General features: G+C 56.2%; 1 protein-coding gene across 2 annotated transcripts in view; it reads left to right on the top strand.

Moving 5' to 3' along the window:
- The window catches only part of LRP5 (low density lipoprotein receptor-related protein 5), a 105,172-nt gene extending 85,557 nt beyond the window's left edge, over window positions 1-19,615 (top strand). Inside the window, exons 17-23 of one of the 2 annotated variants that reach the window (XM_011942321.1) lie at window positions 3,685-3,921; window positions 6,896-7,006; window positions 8,444-8,680; window positions 9,777-9,916; window positions 15,989-16,102; window positions 16,827-16,924; window positions 19,150-19,615. In XM_011942321.1, coding sequence (XP_011797711.1) covers window positions 3,685-3,921; window positions 6,896-7,006; window positions 8,444-8,680; window positions 9,777-9,916; window positions 15,989-16,102; window positions 16,827-16,924; window positions 19,150-19,411 — 1,199 coding nt within the window. In that variant the 3' untranslated portion in view covers window positions 19,412-19,615. The remainder of the gene's footprint in view (window positions 1-3,684; window positions 3,922-6,895; window positions 7,007-8,443; window positions 8,681-9,776; window positions 9,917-15,988; window positions 16,103-16,826; window positions 16,925-19,149) is intronic. The other variant, XM_011942322.1, reaches the window with a different exon arrangement.
- Window positions 19,616-21,835: the final 2,220 nt, after the last annotated feature.

The raw sequence follows: 21,835 nt of genomic DNA, 5'->3' as shown, positions 1-21,835 counted from the left end.
AGGATGGTCTCGATCTCCTGACCTTGTGATCCGCCCGTCTCGGCCTCCCAAAGTGCTGGGATTACAGGCTTGAGCCACCGCGCCCGGCCAGAAGTGTTGCTTAGTTTCTAAAGAGTTGGGGCTTTTCCGGCTGTCTCTCTGCAACTAATTGCTAATTTAATTCCACTGTAGTCTGAGAGCTTATTTTGTATGATTTCTATTTTAAATGTGTTGGGTGTGGTGTTTTTGTTGTTTTTTGTGTGTGTGTTTGTTCTGTTTTTGGTACAGTGTCTCACTCTGTCACCCAGGCTGGAGTGCAATGGCACGATCTTGGCTCACCGCAACCACCGCCTCCCAGGTTCAAGTGATCCTCTTGCCTCAGCCTCCTAAGTAGCTGGGATTACAGGTGCATGCCACCATACCCAGCTAATTTTTGTATTTTTAGTAGAGACGGGGTTTCACCATGTTGGTCAGACTGGTCTCAAACTCCTGACCTCGTGATCCACCCGCCTCGGCCTCCCGAAGTGCCGGGATTACAGGCCTGAGCCGCCCCGCCTGGTCATTAGGTGTGTTTTATCACCCAGCATCATGTGGTTTATCTTGGTGAATGTTCTGTGTACTCTTGAAAAGAATGTGGATTCTGCTGTTGTTGGGTGGAGTGTTCTAGAAACATCAGTTAGATCCAGTTGATGGATAGTGCTCATCAGGTCGTCTATATCTTCCTTCCTGACCGCCTGCTCGTGCTGTCAGTTATTGACAGGGGTGTGGAGTCTCCAACTCTAATGGTGGATTTGTTTATTTATCCTAGTAGTTCTATCTTTTTCTCTCCTTCTACCCTTGATCCTCTTCTCCCGCTAGGGCTTCCTGGTGCTACTGGTGGGAGAATGGGGTAGTGAAGAACATGGGCTTTAGGGCCAAAGAGGCCAGGGTTCAAATCCTGGCTCTGTCACTTCCCAGTTGAGTGACCCTGACTGGTGCCTGACCCACTCTGAGCCTCCACTTCCTCCTCTGTGAAATTCAGAGCACTTAACCTGGCAGGCTGTCATGGGCATGAAGTAACAGGGCACTCCACCTGGGCTCTGACACGTGATGTACAGGAATGCCAGCTGCTATGCCGTGGGCGTGGCATTAGTAATAAAGTGACCATCGGAATCCTCACCACAGTGAAGCCTGTCCAGGGCTTTCTGTCCTATACCCCGTGCCTCCAGGTGGCCTTGGATCCTGTTGGTTCTGTGCTCTGCTCAGCTCCCCTTCTCCCATGGGAGCTCCTGGGGGTTCAGCTTCATCCCACACACAGCAGACAGCAGCACACGCTGGCTCTGCAACTTTTGTTTTTCTTTTTTTTGAGATGGAGTCTCACTTTTGTCACACGGGCTGCAGTGCAATGGTGTGATCTTGGCTCACTGCAACCTCCACCTCCTGGGTTCAAGCGATTTTCCTGCCTTACCCTCCCAAGTAGCTGGGATTACAGGCTCCCACCACCACACGTGACCAATTTTTGTATTTTCAGTAGAGATGGGGTTTCACCATGTTGGCCAGGATGGTCTTGAACTCCTGACCTCAGGTGATCTGCCCACCTCAGCCTCCCAAAGTACTGGGATTACAGGCGTGAGCCACCACGCCCAGAGTGCTGGTTCTGTTTAGCAGCTTGTCTTGTTCCTGGAGAGACTGGCCCCGGCCCAGGAGCTCAGGGAGTAGGACCGCGGGGTGCTGCCTCACACCTCGAGTTTGGCCATAAGCAGAGGGGACAGTTTTGTGACTGTCCCCCTCCTGAGCTTCCTGGCAGCTTTTCTCCAAGTTACAGCCCAAAAGTTCGGGTGGATTTGCAACCTGAGGGTGTCTGTGCACCTGCCACTGATGCCCAAATTGCCCTGGGCAAGAGACGGGGCCTTCAGAACGCTGCACCAACTGCAGCCTTGGGCCTCCCCATGCCAGAGGCCATGCCCTTCCGTCCACCATCCCTTGGCCCGGGCCCTGGCCCTCCCAGTTTGGGGACTCAGGACCCCTTCCTCATGGCTCAGGAGACATATATTTATCACACAGGTGCTTGTCATTCTCTTGTGGCCTCTTTGGGGAGATCACAGAAGGACAGGGGCTCACGGAGGTCTCAGACATGGACCCTTTGATAGTGGCAGGAGCCAGGCCGGGCAAGGGGCAGCCAGAGTTGCTTCAGCAGTGCCACCATCATCCCCATTCAGCCCTTCCCTGAGCCGGGCGCACCCCTGGCTCTGGCCGCAGTGTCCCAGCTAGAGCTCACAGGAGCTTGTGGTGCTCAGCGGCTGCTTCTGATTAAGAGTCGAGGTCGGAGGCTTTGGGAGGCTGAGAGGCTCTTGGTTTCACAGCTGCTGAGGGAGGCTTGGGCTCCATATCGGGTCTGCCCTGTACCGCCCTCACCCTCCAGCCACCGGCCCCCCATGTCCCCCATGGCCAGGCACAGCTTGCAGACATCTGTCATTGGCTCCTCTCAGCCGCCGTGGGCTGACTCTGGCGTGTCCTCCCATGGCTGAGCCCAGCGGGGACAGCCACTTCCTTTTATTTCCCGAGAGCTCTCATCCTTGATCAGGCCCCGTCCCTTATGCCAAAGTCCCTGTCACTCGGGTGAGCCCAGCAGTCATGGGGAAGGCCTGGGGGTTCCAAACATCCAAAGGCTTGCGTGCAGCGTGACAGCTTGAAACCCATGCTTTTTTCCTTGATCAGATTTCAGCTTGGCGGGGGCTTTGCTTACCTTTCAATGAGGCCTGGGCCGATTTCCCAGCATCCCTTCCTGAAGCCGGCCTCTGTTTTCTGTGATTTTCTGCACAAAGTGGGAGGGAGGAGTCCTAGGAAATGAGGGGCCGCCTCGAAGCCAAGGGCTCCTCTGGCTTCTCTGTGCCAGTGCCCCCGCATTTGTGTGTCCCCAGCCCCTGGGACTCTGCTGTTCCCTGAATGCTGCTGCATGCCCAGCCCACACTGAGGACATGGAGCCCCGAGGGGCAGGATGGCCTCCATGGTCACCTGTAGGAAGTGGCCTCCACCCTCCGATGATCCTCTCTCTCCTCCCCTGCACCACCCTCCACCCTCCGAGGACCCTCTCCCTCCTCCCCTTCACCGCCCTCCCTGGGGATGTCCTCGGCCCTCCTGCCTGTGCCTTCTCCCGTCTTCTGCAGGCGCCTGGGACGTGCTGACTGGTCCTCTGCCAGCTCCCGCCTTGCTGTGGGCACACCGGCCACCACAGAGGCCTGACCCTGCTTCTGTGGCAGTCCCACACCCGTGGCAGGTGTGGCTGCTGACCACCTGCTTTCTGCCACTCAGGTCCCAAGGAGGGCGCAGTGGGCACTCGGGCGTGGCTGAGCAGATGCGTGTTGCGGGGAAGAGGAAGGACCGCTCCGGTCCGGCCGAATTTCCCACCTGGAGTGTTTCTGCTGTATTTGGTGTAGCGCCTGCTTCTTAAAGCTCTGATTCCTAGTCAGCCCCCTTTCCCTTCTGCACTGCAAAACAGACGGATGCGTGTCTTCTTGCAGCGAATGTGTATTCTCCCCGCCTCTCTTCTGGGTTGGGGCTGGAGGTGGGGCGGCGCCCAGGAGCCGCAGCGATGGAGGATGTGCGCCTGGGATGCGGAGTCCTTGCTGAGTCCCTATAGACTTCTGCTTTGAAGCCCAGTTACGCTATTGCCTGGGTTTTGCTGGGCGGGGCTGCGTGTGATGCTCTCCTCTGTCCCTCCCCCAGAGCCGCCCACCTGCTCCCCAGACCAGTTTGCATGTGCCACAGGGGAGATCGACTGTATCCCCGGGGCCTGGCGCTGTGACGGCTTTCCCGAGTGCGACGACCAGAGCGACGAGGAGGGCTGCCCCGTGTGCTCCGCCGCCCAGTTCCCCTGCGCGCGGGGCCAGTGTGTGGACCTGCGCCTGCGCTGCGATGGCGAGGCCGACTGTCAGGACCGCTCAGACGAGGCGGACTGTGACGGTGAGGCCCTCCCCGTCAAGGCTCTGCCAAGACCCTGGCCCTGCCCTCCGGGATACGGAGCTTGGGGCTGCCTCCGGCCTCACAGGAGTAGGGGCTCTGAAAAACTTTTGCTTGCAGGGAGATCGCCAAGTCTGTCTCTTAGGCCCAACAAGGAAAACTGTGCAGTCCCACCCGTCCTGTCCCACCAGGTAGTGTGGCTTGAAGACAGACTGTGAGGGTCTGTCTCACCTTCCTGCATTAGGTCAGGAGTTTCACAGGAACCTGAGGCACATTCAGGGATGGGCGGCAGAGGTCCATGGCTCACACCCTGGTAAATCCCTCCCAAAAGACAGGGCTTTCTCCGCTGAGCAGTCTGTGGGGTAGTGCTTAAGCCTGTGTGGTTTCTATCAACCTGAGAATCAGGAGTTATCAAGAGATTTGCTCAGGCATCCCGGGCCCTCTCTGACTAGCAGGATCTTCCTTTAGATCTTGATAGTGAAACAAATCAAATCTCTTCTGTGTCCCCTCTGAGTTTTCCTTTTTTTTTTGAGGAGACTTGCTCTGTCACCCAGACTGGAGTGTCCTGGTGTAATCTCGGCTCACTGCAACCTCTGCCTCCAGGGTTCAAGCAATTCTCCTTCCTCAGCCTCCCGAGTAGCTGGGACTACAGGCACCGTGCCACCGTGCCCAGCTAATTTTTTTATTTTTAGTAGAGACGAGGTTTCACCATGTTGGCCAGTCTGGTCTCGAACTCCTGACCTCAGATGATCCACCTGCCTCGGCCTCCCAAAGTGCTGGGATGACAGGCGTGAGCCACCGTGCCTGGCCTGAGTTTTCCTTTTGTGAATGACCTGCTTGGTTGGTTGCTTGCCACGTGTTGTCAGCGCCACGGACGAGCCCAGGACTGCTGAGGAGCTTTGATGCCCTCCCTCTCCCAGAGCCGCTGGCTCTGTTAGGTAATTCACATGCGGTCTGGCCACTCCTACGTCGTCATTCACAAAGAGCAGACATTTGTAGAAGATGAGGGCCTGGGAGTAACCTCCCTGCATGTTTTTCTGTAAAGGCACAGTGGTTAAGTCCTTCCAGCTCATTGACCATTTGATAATTTGATGGAGGCTGTGGACTAGGGGCTGGTAAACTAAGGGCCCAGGGGCCAAATCCAGCCTGCCACCTATTTTTATAAATGAAGTTTTCTTGGTGCACAGCCATGCCCATTCATTCATTTACACAATGTCTGTGGCTGCTTTCATGCCCAAAGCAGGAGAACTGAGTGGTTCTACTGGAGACCTACAAGCCTTCAAAGCCCCAGACCTCACGTCTGGCCCTTGACAGAGCTTCCCCAGCCTGCGGTGCACCCTGGCCCAGCTTGCGGGAACCGTGCTTAGAATTGTCCCTGTGTGTGTCCATTGGCATTGCTGTGAAGGAGACCTGAGGCCGGGTGGATTGTGAAGGAAAGAGGCCTGTCTGGCTCACGGTTTGGCAGGTGGTACCAGTGTGGCACCCGCATCTGCCCAGCTTCTAGTGAGGTCTCAGGAAGCTTTGACTCATGGTGGAGGTCGAAGCGGGAGCGGGTGCATCACACGGTGAGAGAGGGAGCAACAGAGAGAGAGAGAGAGAGAAAGCCTCTCCCTCTTGCCCTCACCTTGAGAGGAGATGCCAGGCTTCTTTAAATAACCGGCTTCTATGTGAACTCACAGTGAGAGCCCACTCGTTACTGCGGAGAGGGCACCAAGGAGGGCATCTGCTCCCACGACCCACACACTGCCCACCAGGCCCTACCTCCAACCTTGGGGTCACATTTTATTTTATTTTATTTTATTTTATTTTATTTTATTTTATTTTATTTTATTTTATTTTATTTTATTTTATTTATTGTTTGAGACTGAATCTCACTCTGTCGCCCAGGCTGGAGTGCAATGGCGCGATCTTGGCTCACTGCAACCTCCACCTCTTGGGTTCAAGCGATTCTTCTGCCTCAGCCTCCCGAGTAGCTGGGGTTACAGACGCCCACCACCATGCCCGGCTAATTTTTGTATTTTCAATGGAGATGGGGTTTCACCATGTTGGCCAGGCTGGTCTCAAACTCCTGACCTTGTGACCCACCCCTTGGCCACTCAAAGTACTGGGATTACAGATGTGAGTCACTGTGCCCAGTGAGGGTCACATTGCAGTTGAGATTTGGAGGAGCAGACATTGGAACCGTCTCAACCCCCTCGTTCCACTCTAGCTTCTCCTTCTGTGTGCCCCGCAGTGCTGGTGACAGGCTGTCATGCCGGCTCTGGCTCCATGCTCCATTCCAGAAGCTTTCTTCCCTGCTCGGTTACCAGAAAATTATCCCATCCATTACAAGGACAGGGTCCCCTTATCTCCTGTTCCCAGGGCAGGACACCAGGGGCAGGGCAGGTGGGGAACTGAGCAAGTTCTCCGGGGCAGGTGTGGCTATGGCTTCCTCTGGGTGGGTGTCTGGGGAGGGGAGGAGGCAGCCGTCAGCGCCCTGGTTGGCTCTTCCTCCCTGGCCAGAGGCCATGGCCTCGTGCTGCTCCCATGTGGGCTGCCTGCACCTCTAGTGGGTTCTGCTCCCTCCTCTCCCCACAAGCTCTGCTGGGCACCACTGCCTTCTGCAGCCCCCACTCTTGGGAGGTGAGGCTCCTCGTGGCCATTCCTCTCCTTGGCACCCACCCCCACAACCTGGTAGAGCCTTGGGTGGGGTTGCCTGGTGCAGACCTCCCCGCAGTAGGCACCTGACAAATACCTCCTGGGGGGCGGGCAGGAGGTGCGTTGAGTCTCAGCCCTGGCAGTCCCCCCCACATGGCATAGGCCTTGCCACAGGGTCATCGAGGGAGGGTGGAGACTGCACTAGACCACTCCCTGCTGGTCCTAGAAAGGATCCCATCTGTCTGCTCTCTGTTCAGAGACCAGACCTTGGTGACTGGGCCCCGCATGGTGGGCGGGGGGGCACCCTCAGCCTCTCTGAGTATGTGGCCTCTCCTTGCAGCCATCTGCCTGCCCAACCAGTTTCGGTGTGCCAGCGGCCAGTGTGTCCTCATCAAGCAGCAGTGCGACTCCTTCCCTGACTGCATCGACGGCTCCGATGAGCTCATGTGTGGTGAGCCAGCTTCTGGCATAGGGAGGGGGTGTCCGGGCGGGGTTCCCCGAGGAGCGTGGGGTCCAGGGGAGAAGACGTGCCTTTCCAGCGAGGCCGGGGGCTGTGTGGGAGACTCAGGCAGCTGGGAGGCAGGGAAGCCTTTCCCAGAGCAGCAGCCAGGAGGACAGACTGAGCTATGGGCTCGGTGGCTACAGAGTCCGCATCGGTGGGTCGGGCTGACCGTGCCCAGGTGCCTGCAGCACACACCCACCCATGGGACCTTGCTCAGCAGTGTCTGTCAGTCACAGGATTACCCCTGAGGGCTGCAGTGATCCTGTTCCCTGGCAGCTTACTGTCTGGCTGAGGAGGAGCAATGTTCATATATGCACACGTGTCATGTGCACACCCGTGTACATAACAACGTCCCAAACGCTCCTCAAATAGCATGACCCGTACAGTCATGGATATAGGGCCTGGGGATAGGAGGCCAAGGCAGTCAGGGAAGGCTTCCTGGAGGCAGTGGCTCCTGAAAGGTTGTCTGATTCAGGTAGGAAGGAAGCTGAGTTCAGATAGGAAGTAGGAATGAGTTACTGTGTCTGGGATGGCCACTCCGCTGCAGAGGGACCTGGGCTGAGAGCTCTTCTCTTCTGGCTGCCGTGGGGAGAGAAGTGTGTGGGGGGAAGAAGGGGGCTTCCTCAAGGGACTCCCTGTGTCCTTTGGCACCTTCATGCCAGGTCAGGCTTGGGGCCTGAAGGCAGTGGTGGGGGCCACCAAGGGTCGCCTCCTCTGCTGGGCAAGTTCCCAGTCTGACAGGCCTGTGCCTGGGCCTCCAGCATGGCCATGGGCCGCAGCTGTGAGGGCGCTATTGATGCGCAGCCAGGCCTCGCCGCCAGAGCCCGGACGCTTCCTCCCATTCCTCTGACAGCACCGGCGCCCTCGGGATGGCTGGGCCAGCCCTGTGGGAGAGTGAATGTGGCTTTCGCCAAGTTGAGTGTGGAGCCTGGAAACCTCCCCATGGGCAGCCTTGATAGTGGAGTGGGCCCAAGGAGCCCACCCAGCCGACCCTGCCCTGCCCCTTCCGTGGCCTGGTGGGTGACACCAGGGGCTTCCTGGCTTTGCTCTTTCACCAACATCACCCAGGCTGGCCAGGGTGCGCTCACTTCCGCCACCACTGAGGGCCCTGGGCGAAGGACTGGACACCAGGCTGCCTTGGCAGGGATGTGTTGAGGGTTGTGGGGAGTCAGACAGGGGCCGGGGTCGGAGGAGGAGGAGGAGCGCACGCTGTGCAGTCGTTGCCCTAAGTTTGGCCAGGCTCCCCAGGCCTAGCCTCCCAGCTACCCCACTTTCTCCCCACCCTCCACCAGTGGCAAAGCCAGCCCCTTCAGGGTGCACAGTGTCTGTCCTCAAGGAGGGCCATTCTCTTGGGGTTAATGTTGGCCACCTCTTTCTGTCTGGCAGAAATCACCAAGCCGCCCTCAGACGACAGCCCGGCCCACAGCAGTGCCATCGGGCCCGTCATTGGCATCATCCTCTCCCTCTTCGTCATGGGTGGTGTCTATTTTGTGTGCCAGCGTGTGGTGTGCCAGCGCTACGCGGGGGCCAACGGGCCCTTCCCACACGAGTATGTCAGCGGGACCCCACACGTGCCCCTCAATTTCATAGCCCCAGGCGGTTCCCAGCATGGCCCCTTCACAGGTAAGGAGCCTGAGATACGGAACAACCTGGAGGAGGCAGGAGAGTAGTCTGGGCAGCTCTGGGGAGTGGAGCAGGGCTGTGCTACCCTGGGCCCTCTGGTGCGCGTGGCAGACATTGATAATCGATCACAGCATTCAGGCTTTCCCGCTGAGCCTGTGCTTGGCATCAGAATCCTTCAACACAGAGGCCTGCATGGCGGTAGCAACCTGCCCTTTGGCACTGTAGGTATGGAGGAAGCTCCTTGGACTTGACCTTCATATTCTATAGGACATATGCTATGTTGTCCACAAATCCTCATGTCCCCTAGAAATGAATGTGGGGGCAGCTGGGCGCTCTCTGGAGCTGAAGGAGTCACTCTGTACCACACAGCCGCTTTGTCCTGAGTGCAGTCAGGACTTGTGGCTGAGCAGTTACAATTCCTGCGTGGCCCAGGCGCGCAGGCTATGTTTGTGGATGGCGGGGCAGCCTCACTGCAGAGCCGCACCACGCTGGTTTGTACGGTACAACGCGGGGCGACCATGGTACGCCTAAGAAGGTCGAGGCCCTGTGAGGTCTGCAGGTGCCCCCGCAGCTCCAGGCCACCTTGAGGATTGCCTCTGCCCGCCCAGCCCTGAGTTCCCTCTCCCCTGTCCTGTCCCACTGTCACCCCAAGCCGGCCTCACTGGGAGCCTGTTGGATGGCGGGGTATAGATGGAACCTGATTCTCTCTGGGGAGCGGGGTTATCGGGCTTCGCAAGAGCTCCTGGAAGTCCGCAGTGCTGGTACCGTCACAGTCGCAGCAGCCCCCAGAGACCGGGGCCCTGTCTGTTCCTGGCGGGCTCTGTGCTGCCCCTCCTGGGTTCCCAGTCCCAGCCGCAGGCCCCTTGGGGGAGGTGCCATGTGTCTCCTGTTTCACAGATGAGCCCCGGAGAGCTCACCCTAGTAGTGGCCAGAAAGGCCTTCGGCTGCGGCTCAGGGAGCGGAGCACATCTGCAACAGGACGCACCGCCCTAGTCTGGGTCTCGTGGGTAGCGGGAGCCGAGGAGAGCGCCCTGTGTCTGTGGAGTGGCTTGGCAGAGCCTCGAAGCCACCTGAACCCCCATCCCTTCCCTGCCAGGCATCGCATGTGGAAAGTCCATGATGAGCTCCGTGAGCCTGATGGGGGGCCGGGGCGGGGTGCCCCTCTACGACCGGAACCACGTCACAGGGGCGTCGTCCAGCAGCTCGTCCAGCACGAAGGCCACGCTGTACCCGCCGGTGAGGGGTGGGGCCGGGGTGGGGCGGGCGGGGCTGGGGGCCCCTCCCACCATCAGGGCTGGCCAGGGGAGCTTCTCAGGTTCCTGGGGGCTGTCCCACCGCCTCTGAGGCGGGCTTGCTTTCTTCCCTCTCCAAACCCTTCTGCTTTCTTCTTTAATGACATTGTTGACTGTGGATAATCTGAAAACCACACAAAAATAGAAAGAGCCGAAATCTCACCCAAATCCACCTCCTAGAGTGGCTGTTGGGCCACGTCAGCATCCAGGCGGCCGTCTCTTCGGCACGGCCCAGCCCGTCGAGGGCCGCCTGCACCAGGCCTGTCAGCTCGCGTGAGCTTCCCCAGGCGACCCCTCCACAAACACCACAAACACCCTGTTCTCCCACTCAGGGCTGGCTGCTTCCTGGAAAACAGCTGGATGGTTTTGTGCGTGACAGACAAACAGGGTGATTTTCATGGCCTCCCCAGAGTTTCTGGCAGGGTGAGGGCCTGGCTCCAGCTGAGCCACGCCCTGAGTGAAATGACTGTGAGGAGAAGAAACTGTGGACACCCTCTAGGACCCTTGGGACTGGCTGAGGAGAACCCCCGTTTCTGGGAGCGCAGTCCCAGGGTGCCGAGGCGAGCTTGGTGCCTGGATGTGAACCCTTGTGTGTAAACAGAGGGGACTGACTTGACATGCTTTGTATGCTTTTTTTTTTTTTTTTTTTTTGAGACGGAGTCTGGCTCTGTTGCCCAGGCTGGAGTGCAGTGGCCCCATCTCAGCTCACTGCAAGCTCCGCCTCCCAGGTTCACACCATTCTCTTGCCTCAACCTCCAAAATATCTGGGACCACAGGTGCCTGCCACCACGCCCAACTAATTTTTTGTATTTTTAGTAGAGACGGGGTTTCATCCTGTCAGCCAGGATGGTCTCGATCTCCTGACCTCATGATCTGCCCGCCTCGGCCTCCCAAAGTGTTGGGATTACAGGCGTGAGCCACCGCGCCTGACTATGCTTTGTCTGCTTTTCATTTGTTCCTGCAGCTGTATACCCCGAAGGCGAGGCTAGCCCCCTTCCGCTTCCTCTGGGGCCTCACCAGTGAGCGCCTCCTTGCCAGGGCTGGTTCCTCCCACCCTTCTGGGTGTCCCTCACATCTGGGGTCTTGTCTTCTTTTTTCTTTTTCTTTTCTTTTCTTTTTTTTTTTTTTGAGATGGAGTTTCGCTTTTGTTGCCCAGGCTGGAGTGCAATGATCTCGGCTCACCGCAACCTCTGCCTCCCAGGTTCAAGCAATTCTCCTGCCTCAGCCTCCCTAGTAGCTGGGATTACAGGCATATGCCATCATGCCCAGCTTATTTTGTATTTTTAGTAGAGATGGGGTTTCTCCATGTTGGTCAGGCTGGTTTTGAACTCCCAACCTCAGGTGATCCACCTGCCTCAGCCTCCCAGAGTGTTAGGGTTACAGGCATGAGTCACTGTGCCCGGCCTGTCACCCAGGCTGGAGTGCAGTTGCGTCATCATGGCTCACTGCAGCCTCTACCTTCTAGGCTCAAGCAGTCCTCCCATCTCAGCCTCTAAGTAGCTAGGACTGCACACATGCATCCCCACGCCCAGCTAGTATTTACATTTTTTGTAAGACGAAGTTTCACTATATTGCCCAGGCTAGTCTCAAACTCTTGGACTCAAGCGATGCTCCCACCTCGGCCTCCCGATGTGCTGGGATTACAGGCGTGAGCCACGTGGCCTGGGGTATTGTCCTCTTATGGCACCTGACTGTGGTGGGCCCTGGGAAGGAAGGAGCAGAAGAGGATTATCCTTGGTTTCCTGGATAGGAACTGAGTGTTGCGGCGGCCCCAGGGCCTGGCTGTGTTTAGAGACAAAGGGAGCTGGGAGCCAGAAGCCGAGAGTTTTAAACACCCACTGTCCTTCTCTGCTCCTGCTGCTGCAACCCAACTTAACCAGCCAGCAGTGCCAAGAACCAGAGCAGGGTCCCCGTGCACACGGCAGGAGGCTCAGGGATTCTTCTTTTCTGTTCTCCCTTGGGAGCTGGGAGGCTCTTACCAGGCAATAAGAGATGGCACTGACCAGCCAGCTATTTTTTAAAATCCCTTTATTGTTTAACCATACAACTCACCCACTTAAAAAAGTGTACAATTCAGTGGGTTTTAGTGTATTCACAGATGTGTGCAACCCTCACCACAGTTATTTTTAGAACATTTTCCTACCCCTAAAAGAAACTCTGTGTGAAGCCAGCTGTTTTTAAATAAGCAAAGTTATTTTGCATCCATTAAATATTTGTTCATGGTGCAAAATTCAAAAGGTACAGAAGAGCGTGCAGTCCAAAGAGACCCTGCCCCCATGACGCCAAGCAGGACTCCCCCGGCAGCATGGCCGCCTGTGGTGTGCTTCTTCTGTGTCCCCCCAGGGGTCATCTGTACACATGCAAGCATACAAGAGCGTGGACTTCGTTTTCCCAGCCGAAAGATAATTGTAGATTTACGTGCAGTTGTGAGAAATAGCACAGACCATTTATCCTCTGCCTGGTTTCCCAGTGCTGCCATCTTGCATGACTTTCGTGCCTATCGTAAGCAAGATACTGATACGATCCTTGACCTTATTCAGATTGACGTAAGTGTTGTTGTTTGTTTTTGAGACAGACTCGCTCTGTCGCCCAGTGGGAGTGCAGTGGCACAATCACAGCTCACTACAGCCTCAGACTCCTGGGCTCAAGCAATTCTCCCGCCCCGGCCCCCCGAGTAGCTCAGACGGCAGGAGTGCACCATCATGCCGGGCTGATTTTTAAGTGTTTTGTAGAGGTGAGGCCTCACTATATTGCCTAGGCTGCTCTTGAACTCCTGAGCTAAAGTGATCCTCCAGCCTCAGCCTCCCAAAGTGTTAGGATTACAGGCATGAGCCACTGTGCCTGGGCTGACGTGTGTTTTTGTAAGCCCAAAACATAGCATCTGAAGAGTCAACATTGAACCTTGCCTTTTGCTACTAACGATGTGTAAAAGCTGGTGTTCTGAGCATTTTGGAGGCTCCCAGCTGCCGTGTGCACCCTGCCTTAGAATTCCACCGTAACCCATCTCCGGGAGGAGGTGCTGCTGTTTTCCTCATTTTGCAACAAGGAGGCCAAAGACCTGAGCATGAACCACTGGCCTGGGTCGTTCGGTCAGTAGGCCGTGGGGCCAGGCCGTCCAACTCACGACCACCTTCTACTCTGCTTCCCCCGCACCCTGAAGTTTGTTCTGCTTTGAGGGCAGAGCTGTCACAGCGCTCTGTGTCTGAACAGCGCTCCTTGTCAGGCGTGGCTGGGCCCCCACTGGAGGGCATCAGGGTCCCCTCTCCTGCTGTGGTTGAACCTTGGCTATTTCAACCACTCTTGCCAAGTGACCCTCTGAAAGGGACAGTCCATCTTTTCTCAGCAGAGGGCCACACTGGTAAAACTATCTCTGGCACCGTTTCTCTCCACCAGTCTAATATAGAGTAAAAATGGTATCATGTTGAGATCTTCATTTATATGTATTTTGTTATGAATGATGTCAAGCATCATTTTATGTGTTTAAGAACATTTGGACCTGGCGCGATGGCTCGCAGCAGTAATCTCAGCACTTTGGGAGACTGAGGTGAGAGGATCGCTTGAGGCATGCCAGGAGTTCGAGACCAGCCTGACCAACATGCAGAAACCCTGTCTCTAGTAAAAAGTTTAAAATTAGCCAGGCATGGTGATCCCAGCTACTCGGGAGTCTGAAGCATGAGAATTGCTTGAACATGGGAGGCAGAGGTGGCAGTGAGCTGAGATCGCGCCATTGCACTCCAGCCTGGGTGAGAGAGTGAGACTCTGTCTCAAAAAAAAAAAAAAGAACTTTTGTCATTTTATTTTTCTCAGAAGGGTTTGTGCAAAGATCTTCTTCTATTGGGTTGTTGATACTCTTATTCATTTGTGAGGTCTCTTTAGATACAGATAGACTATGGAAATTGGCCCAGAGCCTGCAATGTATGTTGAAAATATTTGTTTCCCAGTTTTGTGTCTTTTGATTTGGGTTATGGTATGTTTTACCATTTATACGATGCAAGTATCAATCTCGGCTGGCGCTGGTGGCTCACGCCTGTAATCCCAGCACTTTGGGAGGCCGAGACGGGTGGATCACTTGAGGTCAGGAGCTCGAGGCCAGCCTGACCAACGTGGTGAACCCCCATCGCTACTAAAAATACAGAATTAGCAAGGCGTGGTGGTGCGTGCCTGTAGTCCCAGCTACTTGGGAGGGTGAGGCAGGAGAATTGCTTGAATGCAGGAGATGGAGGTTGCAGTGAGCCGAGATCACACCACTGCACTCCAGCCTGGGTGACAAAGTGAGACTCTGTCTTAAAAAAAAAAAAAAAAAGACATTATCAATCTCCTCTTTTATGGTGTGGGGGTGTGTGTGTCTGTATTTTTGTTGTTGTTATGCTCAGAAAGGCCTTCCTTACTCTGATCATAAAAAACAACTTATTTTCACACTCTCTTTCTTAATGTCCTCCTCCTCTCATTTTACATTCACATCTTTAATTCTTCTGCGATAGAATTAGATTTGATGAGCAAGGTGGGCATCCAGCTTGTTTCTTTGCTGTTGGCTTCTGGGTGGCGTGAATTAGTTGGGGTCTATCAGGAGGCAGAAACTCTATAAGAATTTGAACAGAGAAAGTTCCGTCTACAGGCTTATTACCAGGGACTGGAATAGCAGGAATTGAACAGTGAGGTGTACAGAGAACTCTAAGAATGCAGGAATAGGCCAGGGACATTGGCTCACGCCTGTCACCCCAGCACTTTGGAAGGCCGAGGTGGGCAGATCACCTAAGGTCAGGAGTTCGAGACCAGCCTGGCCAACATGGTGAAACCCCATCTCTACTAAAAATACAAAAACATTAGCCAGGCGTAGTGACACATGCCTGTAATCCCAGCTACTCGGGAGGCTGAGGCAGGAGAATCACTTGAATCTGGGAGGCAGAGGTTGTAGTGAGCCGAGATCGTGCCATTGCACTCCAGCCTGGGCGACAGAGCGAGACTCAGTCAAAACGACGACGACAACGCAGGAACAGCAGAGGAGCCGAGGTGGAGCCTCCCCACCCCCCACCCTGGGCCGAGATCCAGTCCTCATTGAAGAGGGCATGGCCGTGATTCACTGGATATGTGAGACGTTGCCGAGGCACTGCACTGGTGGATCTTGCCAGAAATCTGCCCAGTGCAGATTTGGGCAGAATCTCAAACTGCCTTGGGATGTGGGAGAGAAACTAAGTCTGATCAAGTTCATGGGAAGAGGTGGAAACAGACCGCATAGGCTGGGGCTTGGGTAGCTGCGGGAAGCCCTTTCTTCTGCCTGCTCTCTGCTTTGAAGCAGCCTCCCCAGTGCCTGCAGTCTCGTGCCCTCCCGATGTTGGGGTCAAATCCTGAGAAAGAGCCAGGCTGGCTTTCTGGGCCAAAGACGACCCTCCCCAGAAAGAGCAGGGCCCAGTGCTGCTTCCTAAAGGGCAGGGGAAGGGCCTGGGCACTCCCCAGAGGCTACTCAGCAGCCATCAGGATGGCCCCAGGAAGCAGGCCTTCTCGAGCCCATTTTGTTACGTGATTGTATTATTTCATTTAATTTTAAATTTATTTTTTGAGACACAGTCTCGCTCTGTGGCCCAGGCTGGAGTGCAGTGGTGCGATCTCGACCCACTGCAGCCCCTGCCTCCTGGGTTCAAGGGATTCTCCCGCCTCAGCCTCCCAAGTAGCTGGGATTACAGGTGCCCGCCACCATGCCTGGCTAATTCTTGTATTTTTAGTAGAGACGAGGTTTCACCATGTTGGCCAGGCTGGTCTCTAACCCCTGCCCTCAAGTGATCTGCCTGCCTGGGCCTCCCAAAGTGCTAGGTTGAACCCATTTTAAAGATGAAGAAACTGAGACTGAGACAGGTGAATTCCTTCCCCGGGGGTCCTGCTGCAGCCGGAAGGTGGTGAAACAGGACTTCACCTGCGTCTGTCTGGTGGGACCAGGCTATGCTCTCGTCCCACCCTGGGGGCCTGGGAGAACCAAGTCCCTCCGGGCATAACTGACAGTTCCCTTCCCATTACTCCGCAGGAGCTCAGATCTGGCTGTATCCTTTCCAGGATGGCCTTGGAGACCCATATAAGCCCTGCACGCTTTGGGAAGCTGCATGTTGGGTTGGGGTGCCGTCAGTGGCCCTTGTGGAAGGTGCAGACCTGTGTGGGTGTGTGGGCCCGGGGTCCCTTCATTCCTTTGGAGGGCTGTTGTGTGCTGCCCGGCCCTGGAGGGCAGGTTCACATGGTGAATTTGTCTATTTACTATCTCAGCTTTGGGGCTGGTGCCAGCACAGGCCCTTGTGAAGGGGGTGCCGTTGTCTGGAGTGGGGCCGCGGCCCCTCCCTCAGTGTGGCAACCTCCGTGTGTGGGTCAGGGCTGCAGCAGGGACACAGGGCCCCTGAATGTTCGGAACAAGGGCGTCACTGCAGGAGTTACACTGTGCGCGATGGGGGGGGGGGGGGCAGGAGGAAAGGTCAGAAGGAGGGTTCCTGGGAAGGTCCCTGAGGAGCCTGGTGAGGTGCTCACTGGTGTGGGGGACACTCAGGGCCTGTGGGGACATCTCCGCCTGCTGGGGGCCGGCCACAAAGGGGACTGACCGAAGTCCCGTCCCCGCCTTCGCAGCCCAGCACCCGGTCACACAGCAGGTACTCGGAAGGGCACGGGGTTCCTTCTGCCTCTCACCGAGACGACCTTCGGGGCAGGTGGCTGCTGCCTCCCCTCCCATCCCCAAGTTTTGCCAGCTGGCCAGAGGAAGGGGTCCTGGGAAGCAGGGGTCCAGAAGCCCTCCCTGCAAGGAAAGCCCAAGAGGTGTGGGAGGAAGGAAGAAAGGCCCAGGCTGGCGAGGCTCTGGGTCACCCTGGCTTGGCTCTCCTCAGATCCTGAACCCGCCGCCCTCCCCGGCCACGGACCCCTCCCTGTACAACATGGACATGTTCTACTCTTCAAACATTCCGGCCACCGCGAGACCGTACAGGTAAGACGTCCCCGCAGCCCTCCATGGCCGCTGGGTTCCCGCCAGCCCGTGGTGGAGGAGCCTTACCCCATGCCACTGGTGAGGGGTTCTGGGGTCTAGTGGGCAGGTGCTGGGCCCAGCCCTGCCTCTCTGCTCTGCCGACCCTGCTAGGCTGCCTCCCCAGATGCACCCAGTGGGGACTGTGTGCTGGGTTCAGAAACCAGCAGCGCCCCGTGTTCTGAGCTGCTCTTCAGCTTGCCCCTGTGGGGGTTACCTTTAAGCCGGGAGATGGCTGTGGAGTCGAGGGGCCGGGGACTTGGGCTCCAGGGTGCAACTGTATGTTTGAGGCCGGCTGTGGAACCCTAGCCATTGAGATGCCCCCTCTTGGTGGCTCGGTCCTCTTAGGACAGGACAAGTCTGTGAAGGCTGCTGCAGCACCCACTGTGGACCCCTAATCGTGTGACATCACCAGGATGATCCGGGCAGCTCACTTGCCACAGTGGCCTGTTTGAGCCCGGGAAGCCAGCGGGGCTGTTCAGCCAGACACCAGCCCCCGAGCTCCCCATGTCGGGGTCCCAGGCCTCACCTCCCTGCTTGGGGAGGGGCAACTGAGAGTGTGGAGAAGTGGGACCCAGGTGTGCTGGTTTCCGCAGGGGCTGGATCAGAGCCTGGGATGGGCAGGGTGAGCCTCCTGACCTTTAACCCAGCAGTGTTAGCCAACAAGGCCCACCTGCCAGCTGCACCAGGCCCCACCCCCAGGGGTGATGGGGTGGGATGGGTTGGGCCTGGGCCAGGCCACCTCAGGGCCACACGGGCCTCATTGCTTGGGTCCCTGGAGCAGCAGGGCCTCCTGAGTGTGGTGCCGCCTGCCACCTAGTGGCCATTTCCACAAACTCCCAGGCCTGGCTGGGGAGCCGGAACTGCGGCCTCCATTTCCATCCCCCTCCGGGTCGGGCCACCTCCCTGATGCCTCAGTATGATATCAAACTGTCACAGTCTGTCCCCGCAGCCTTACGGACCACTGTCTCCAGAATGGTCACGTCCACCCTGGGCAGGCCGGTCTCACCAGGCCCCTGTCCCACCTCCTGCCTTTGCTCATGCCGTCCTGCTCTGGGCCCCACCGCAGAGACATCTTCCCTCCCCGCCGCCTGACCTCGCAGTAGCTGGGCCCCAGGAGGAGTATCCTGCCGCACTTTTCTCAACACGAGGTGTTGGCTGCACCTTCCCACCCATTGCAAGCCCCTCTGTGACAGGACGGGGGCTCCTAAGCACGCCACGGTTCCGAGTCCGGACTCACACAGTGGGATGCAGTGTTTCTGGGCCGCAGTTGGGTGCAGGCAGCCTCTGGGAGGATGGGAGGTCAGGAGCCATCTCGCAAGTCAGGTTGCTTGAACTCAGGATGGGAGCATTCCAGGCCCATTGGTTGCTGTATTAGCCTGTTCTCACGCTGCTAATAAAGACATACCTGAGACTGGGTAATTATAAAGGAAAGAGGTTTAATGGACTCACAGTTCCACACGGCTGGGGAGGCCTCACAATCGTGGCAGAAGTCACATCTTACATGGCCTCAGGGAAGAGAGATCATGAGAAGCAAGCAAAAGGGGTTTCCCCTTATCAAGCCATCAAGTCTAGTGAGATTTATTCACTGACACGAGAACAGTACGAGGGAGCCACCCCCGGGATTCAGTGGCCTCCCACTGGGTCCCTCCCGCAACACGTGGGGATTATGGGAGTACAATCCAAGGTGAGGTTTGGGGGGGACGCAGCCAAACCATATCCCTTGCCGGCACTTACAGTAACAATGTTAGGGGAACAGTTGTCCAGTTTCCTGTTTTGTCAGGCACTGTTTTTAGCACTTTCCAGGCAGAATCTCATGTATCCTTCACTTTTGAAATGTGTACTATTTAATCCCTCACTTTTATTAATGAGAAACTAAAGCTCAGAGAGGTCAAGAAAGTTCCTGGCCAAGGTCAGCTAGCAGGCTCTGGAGGCCTCGTTCTCCTCAGAGGCAGCCTTGCCAGGGCCCAGGCTTGGCAGGCTGCAGGGCAGGTGCGGGCATGCCCATGGTAGAGGTGGGGCTGTTGAGGCTTAGAGAGGGCAAGTGATGAGCCCCGGCCACACAGCGGGGTGGGTCCAGAGTCAGGCCTGCATTTTCTGGAGCTGGCCAGTGGACAGGCCTTTCCCGTTCACAGCCCCAGGACGGATGTGCCCAGCAAATCCCAATCCTCTGTGTGTGTCCCTTTCAGGCCCTACATCATTCGAGGAATGGCGCCCCCCACGACACCCTGCAGCACCGACGTGTGTGACAGTGACTACAGCGCCAGCCGCTGGAAGGCCAGCAAGTACTACCTGGATTTGAACTCGGACTCAGACCCCTACCCGCCCCCACCCACGCCCCACAGCCAGTACATGTCGGCAGAGGACAGCTGCCCGCCCTCGCCCGCCACCGAGAGGAGCTACTTCCACCTCTTCCCGCCCCCTCCGTCCCCCTGCACGGACTCATCCTGACCTCGGCCGGGCCACTCCGGCTTCTCTGTGCCCCTGTAAATAGTTTTAAATATGAACAAAGAAAAAAATATATTTTATGATTTAAAAAATAAATATAATTGGGATTTTAAAAACATGAGGAATGTGAACAGTGATGGGGTGGGCAGGGCTGGGAGAACTTTGTACAGTGGAGAAATATTTATAAACTTAATTTTGTGAAACAGAGCTGCCATTCTTTTGCGCCCTGTGTGCATTTGAGTCGTGTGTCCCCGTGGAGCAAATGCCGACCCCCGGACCACCGCGGGAGTCCTCCCGCACCCGGGCGTTCTCCTGGCTGGCTCCCGCGGGGAAAGGCTGGGGCCTTGGGCAGAGGCGGGCGTCTCCCCTGGGCTGCATCTCTGAGCTGCAGGCCCGGCCGACTTTATGTGCGTGTGGCCTGTGCCGGCAGAAAGGGCCCCGGGCTTGATCACACTGTGCTTTTTGTCTTCCTCAGATTCTTAAGTCTTTTTTTTTTTTTTTTTTTGATACGGAGTCTCGCTCTGTCACCGGGCTGGAGTGCAGTGGTGCAATCTCGGCTCACTGCAACCTTCGCCTCCAGGTTTAAGTGATTCTCCTGCCTCAGCCTCCCAAGTAGCTGAGACTACAGGCATGTACCACCACACCCGCCCAGCTAATTTTTGTATTTTTAGTAGAGATGGGATTTCACCGTGTTGACCAGGATGGTCTCAATCTCTTGACCTCATGATCCACCCACCTCGCCTCCTAAAGTGCTGGGATTACAGGCGTGAGCCACCACGCCCGGCTGATTCTTAGTTATTTTAAAAAGGGGACTGTGCCTTCAGTTTTCACTGGGCCCTGCAGAATGTCTGCCTGGGCTCCGGGCCCTTCCTGAACCTGTGCTGGCTTCCATCTGACCTCTCTGTGCCAACCAACGCTGCTGCTCTTCCTGAGGGCAAGGGGACCCATGACTGCATGTTGACCCGCTGGATGGGGCTGCTGAGCCCGCTCTGCCACACTGCACCTGCCCCAGGCAGGGAGGGAATCCCTGGGTCCTCACAGGAACAGCCAGCAAGCCACGCCTGACACCTGCTCTGGGCCCACCCCTGCAGTGCTGGAGACGACAGGCAAGGCCTGGCCACTGCCTCTGCTGGGTCCCCAATCTGTGGAAGGAAACAGTAATCCAGGCATTTTCGGTGGGGAAGCTGAGCTGTCCTGGGGTCCTGAGGGTCAGGCAGGAACAGCCGTCTTCAGAGGGAAGGGAGAAAACGCACATGGCATCAGTGGAGAAGGGCTTGACTCCCCTCAGCATGATGGAGGGAGGTCAGAGAACAGTCCAGCTTGTTGCTGGGTGACAGTGTGTTTAATAATGAAAATACAGGACGGGCGTGGTGGCTCATGCCTGTAATTCCAGCACTTTGGGAGGCCCAGGCAGGTGGATCACTTGAGGTCAGGAGTTGGAGACCAGCCTGGCCAACATGGCAAAAGCCCGTCTCTACTAAAACACAAAAACTAGCTGGGCACGATGATGGGCACCTGTAATCCCAGCTACTTGGGAGGCTGAGGCAGGAGAACCGCTTGAACCTGGGAGGCGGAGGCTGCAGTGAGCCGAGATTGTGCCACTGCACTCCAGCCTGGACAACAGAGCAAGACTCTGTCTCAAAAAAAAAGAAAAAGAAATACAAAATACAAATATCACCTTCACTAAAACAAGGGATGGAAGACCACAAAACAAACAGAAAACAACAAAATGGCAGGAGTAAGTCCCTACTTATCAATAAAGACATTGACTGTAAGTAGGCTAAGCTCTCCAATCAAAAGAGTAGGCTTGGAGCGGTGGCTCACGCCTGTAATCCCAACGCTTTGGGAGGCTTGAGGTCAGGAGTTTAAGACCAGTCTGGCCAACATGGTGAAACCCCATCTCTACTAAAAGTACCAAAACTGGCCAGGTGGTAGTGGCACGCATCTGTAATCCCAGCTATTTATGAGGCTGAGGCAGGAGAATCACTCGAGGCTGAGAAGCAGAGGTTGCTGTGACCTGAGATTGCACCACTGCACTCCCACCTGGGCAAGAGAGGGAGATCCTGTTTCCAGAACAAAAAGTGGTGCTCGCTTTGGCAGCACATATACTAAACTTGGAACGATACAGAGAAGATTAGCATGGCCCTGCGCAAGAATGACACGCAAATTCGTGAAGCATTCCATATTTTTATGCTCATCACCACTGGCCATCAGAGAAATACAAATCAAAACCACAATGAGATGCCATCTCACACCAGTTACCATGGCGATCATTAAAAAGTCAGGAAACAACAGGTGCTGCAGAGGATGTGGAGAAATAGGAACACTTCTGCACTGTTGGTGGGACTGTAAACTAGTTCAACCATTGTGGAAAACAGTGTGGTGATTCCTCAAGGATCTAGAACTAGAAATACCATTTGACCCAGC

The sequence above is a fragment of the Colobus angolensis genome, unplaced genomic scaffold (genome assembly GCF_000951035.1).
Source record: "Colobus angolensis palliatus isolate OR3802 unplaced genomic scaffold, Cang.pa_1.0 Scaffold21, whole genome shotgun sequence".
NCBI lineage: Eukaryota > Metazoa > Chordata > Mammalia > Primates > Cercopithecidae > Colobus > Colobus angolensis.
This window is presented reverse-complemented; position numbering and strand designations above follow the sequence as displayed.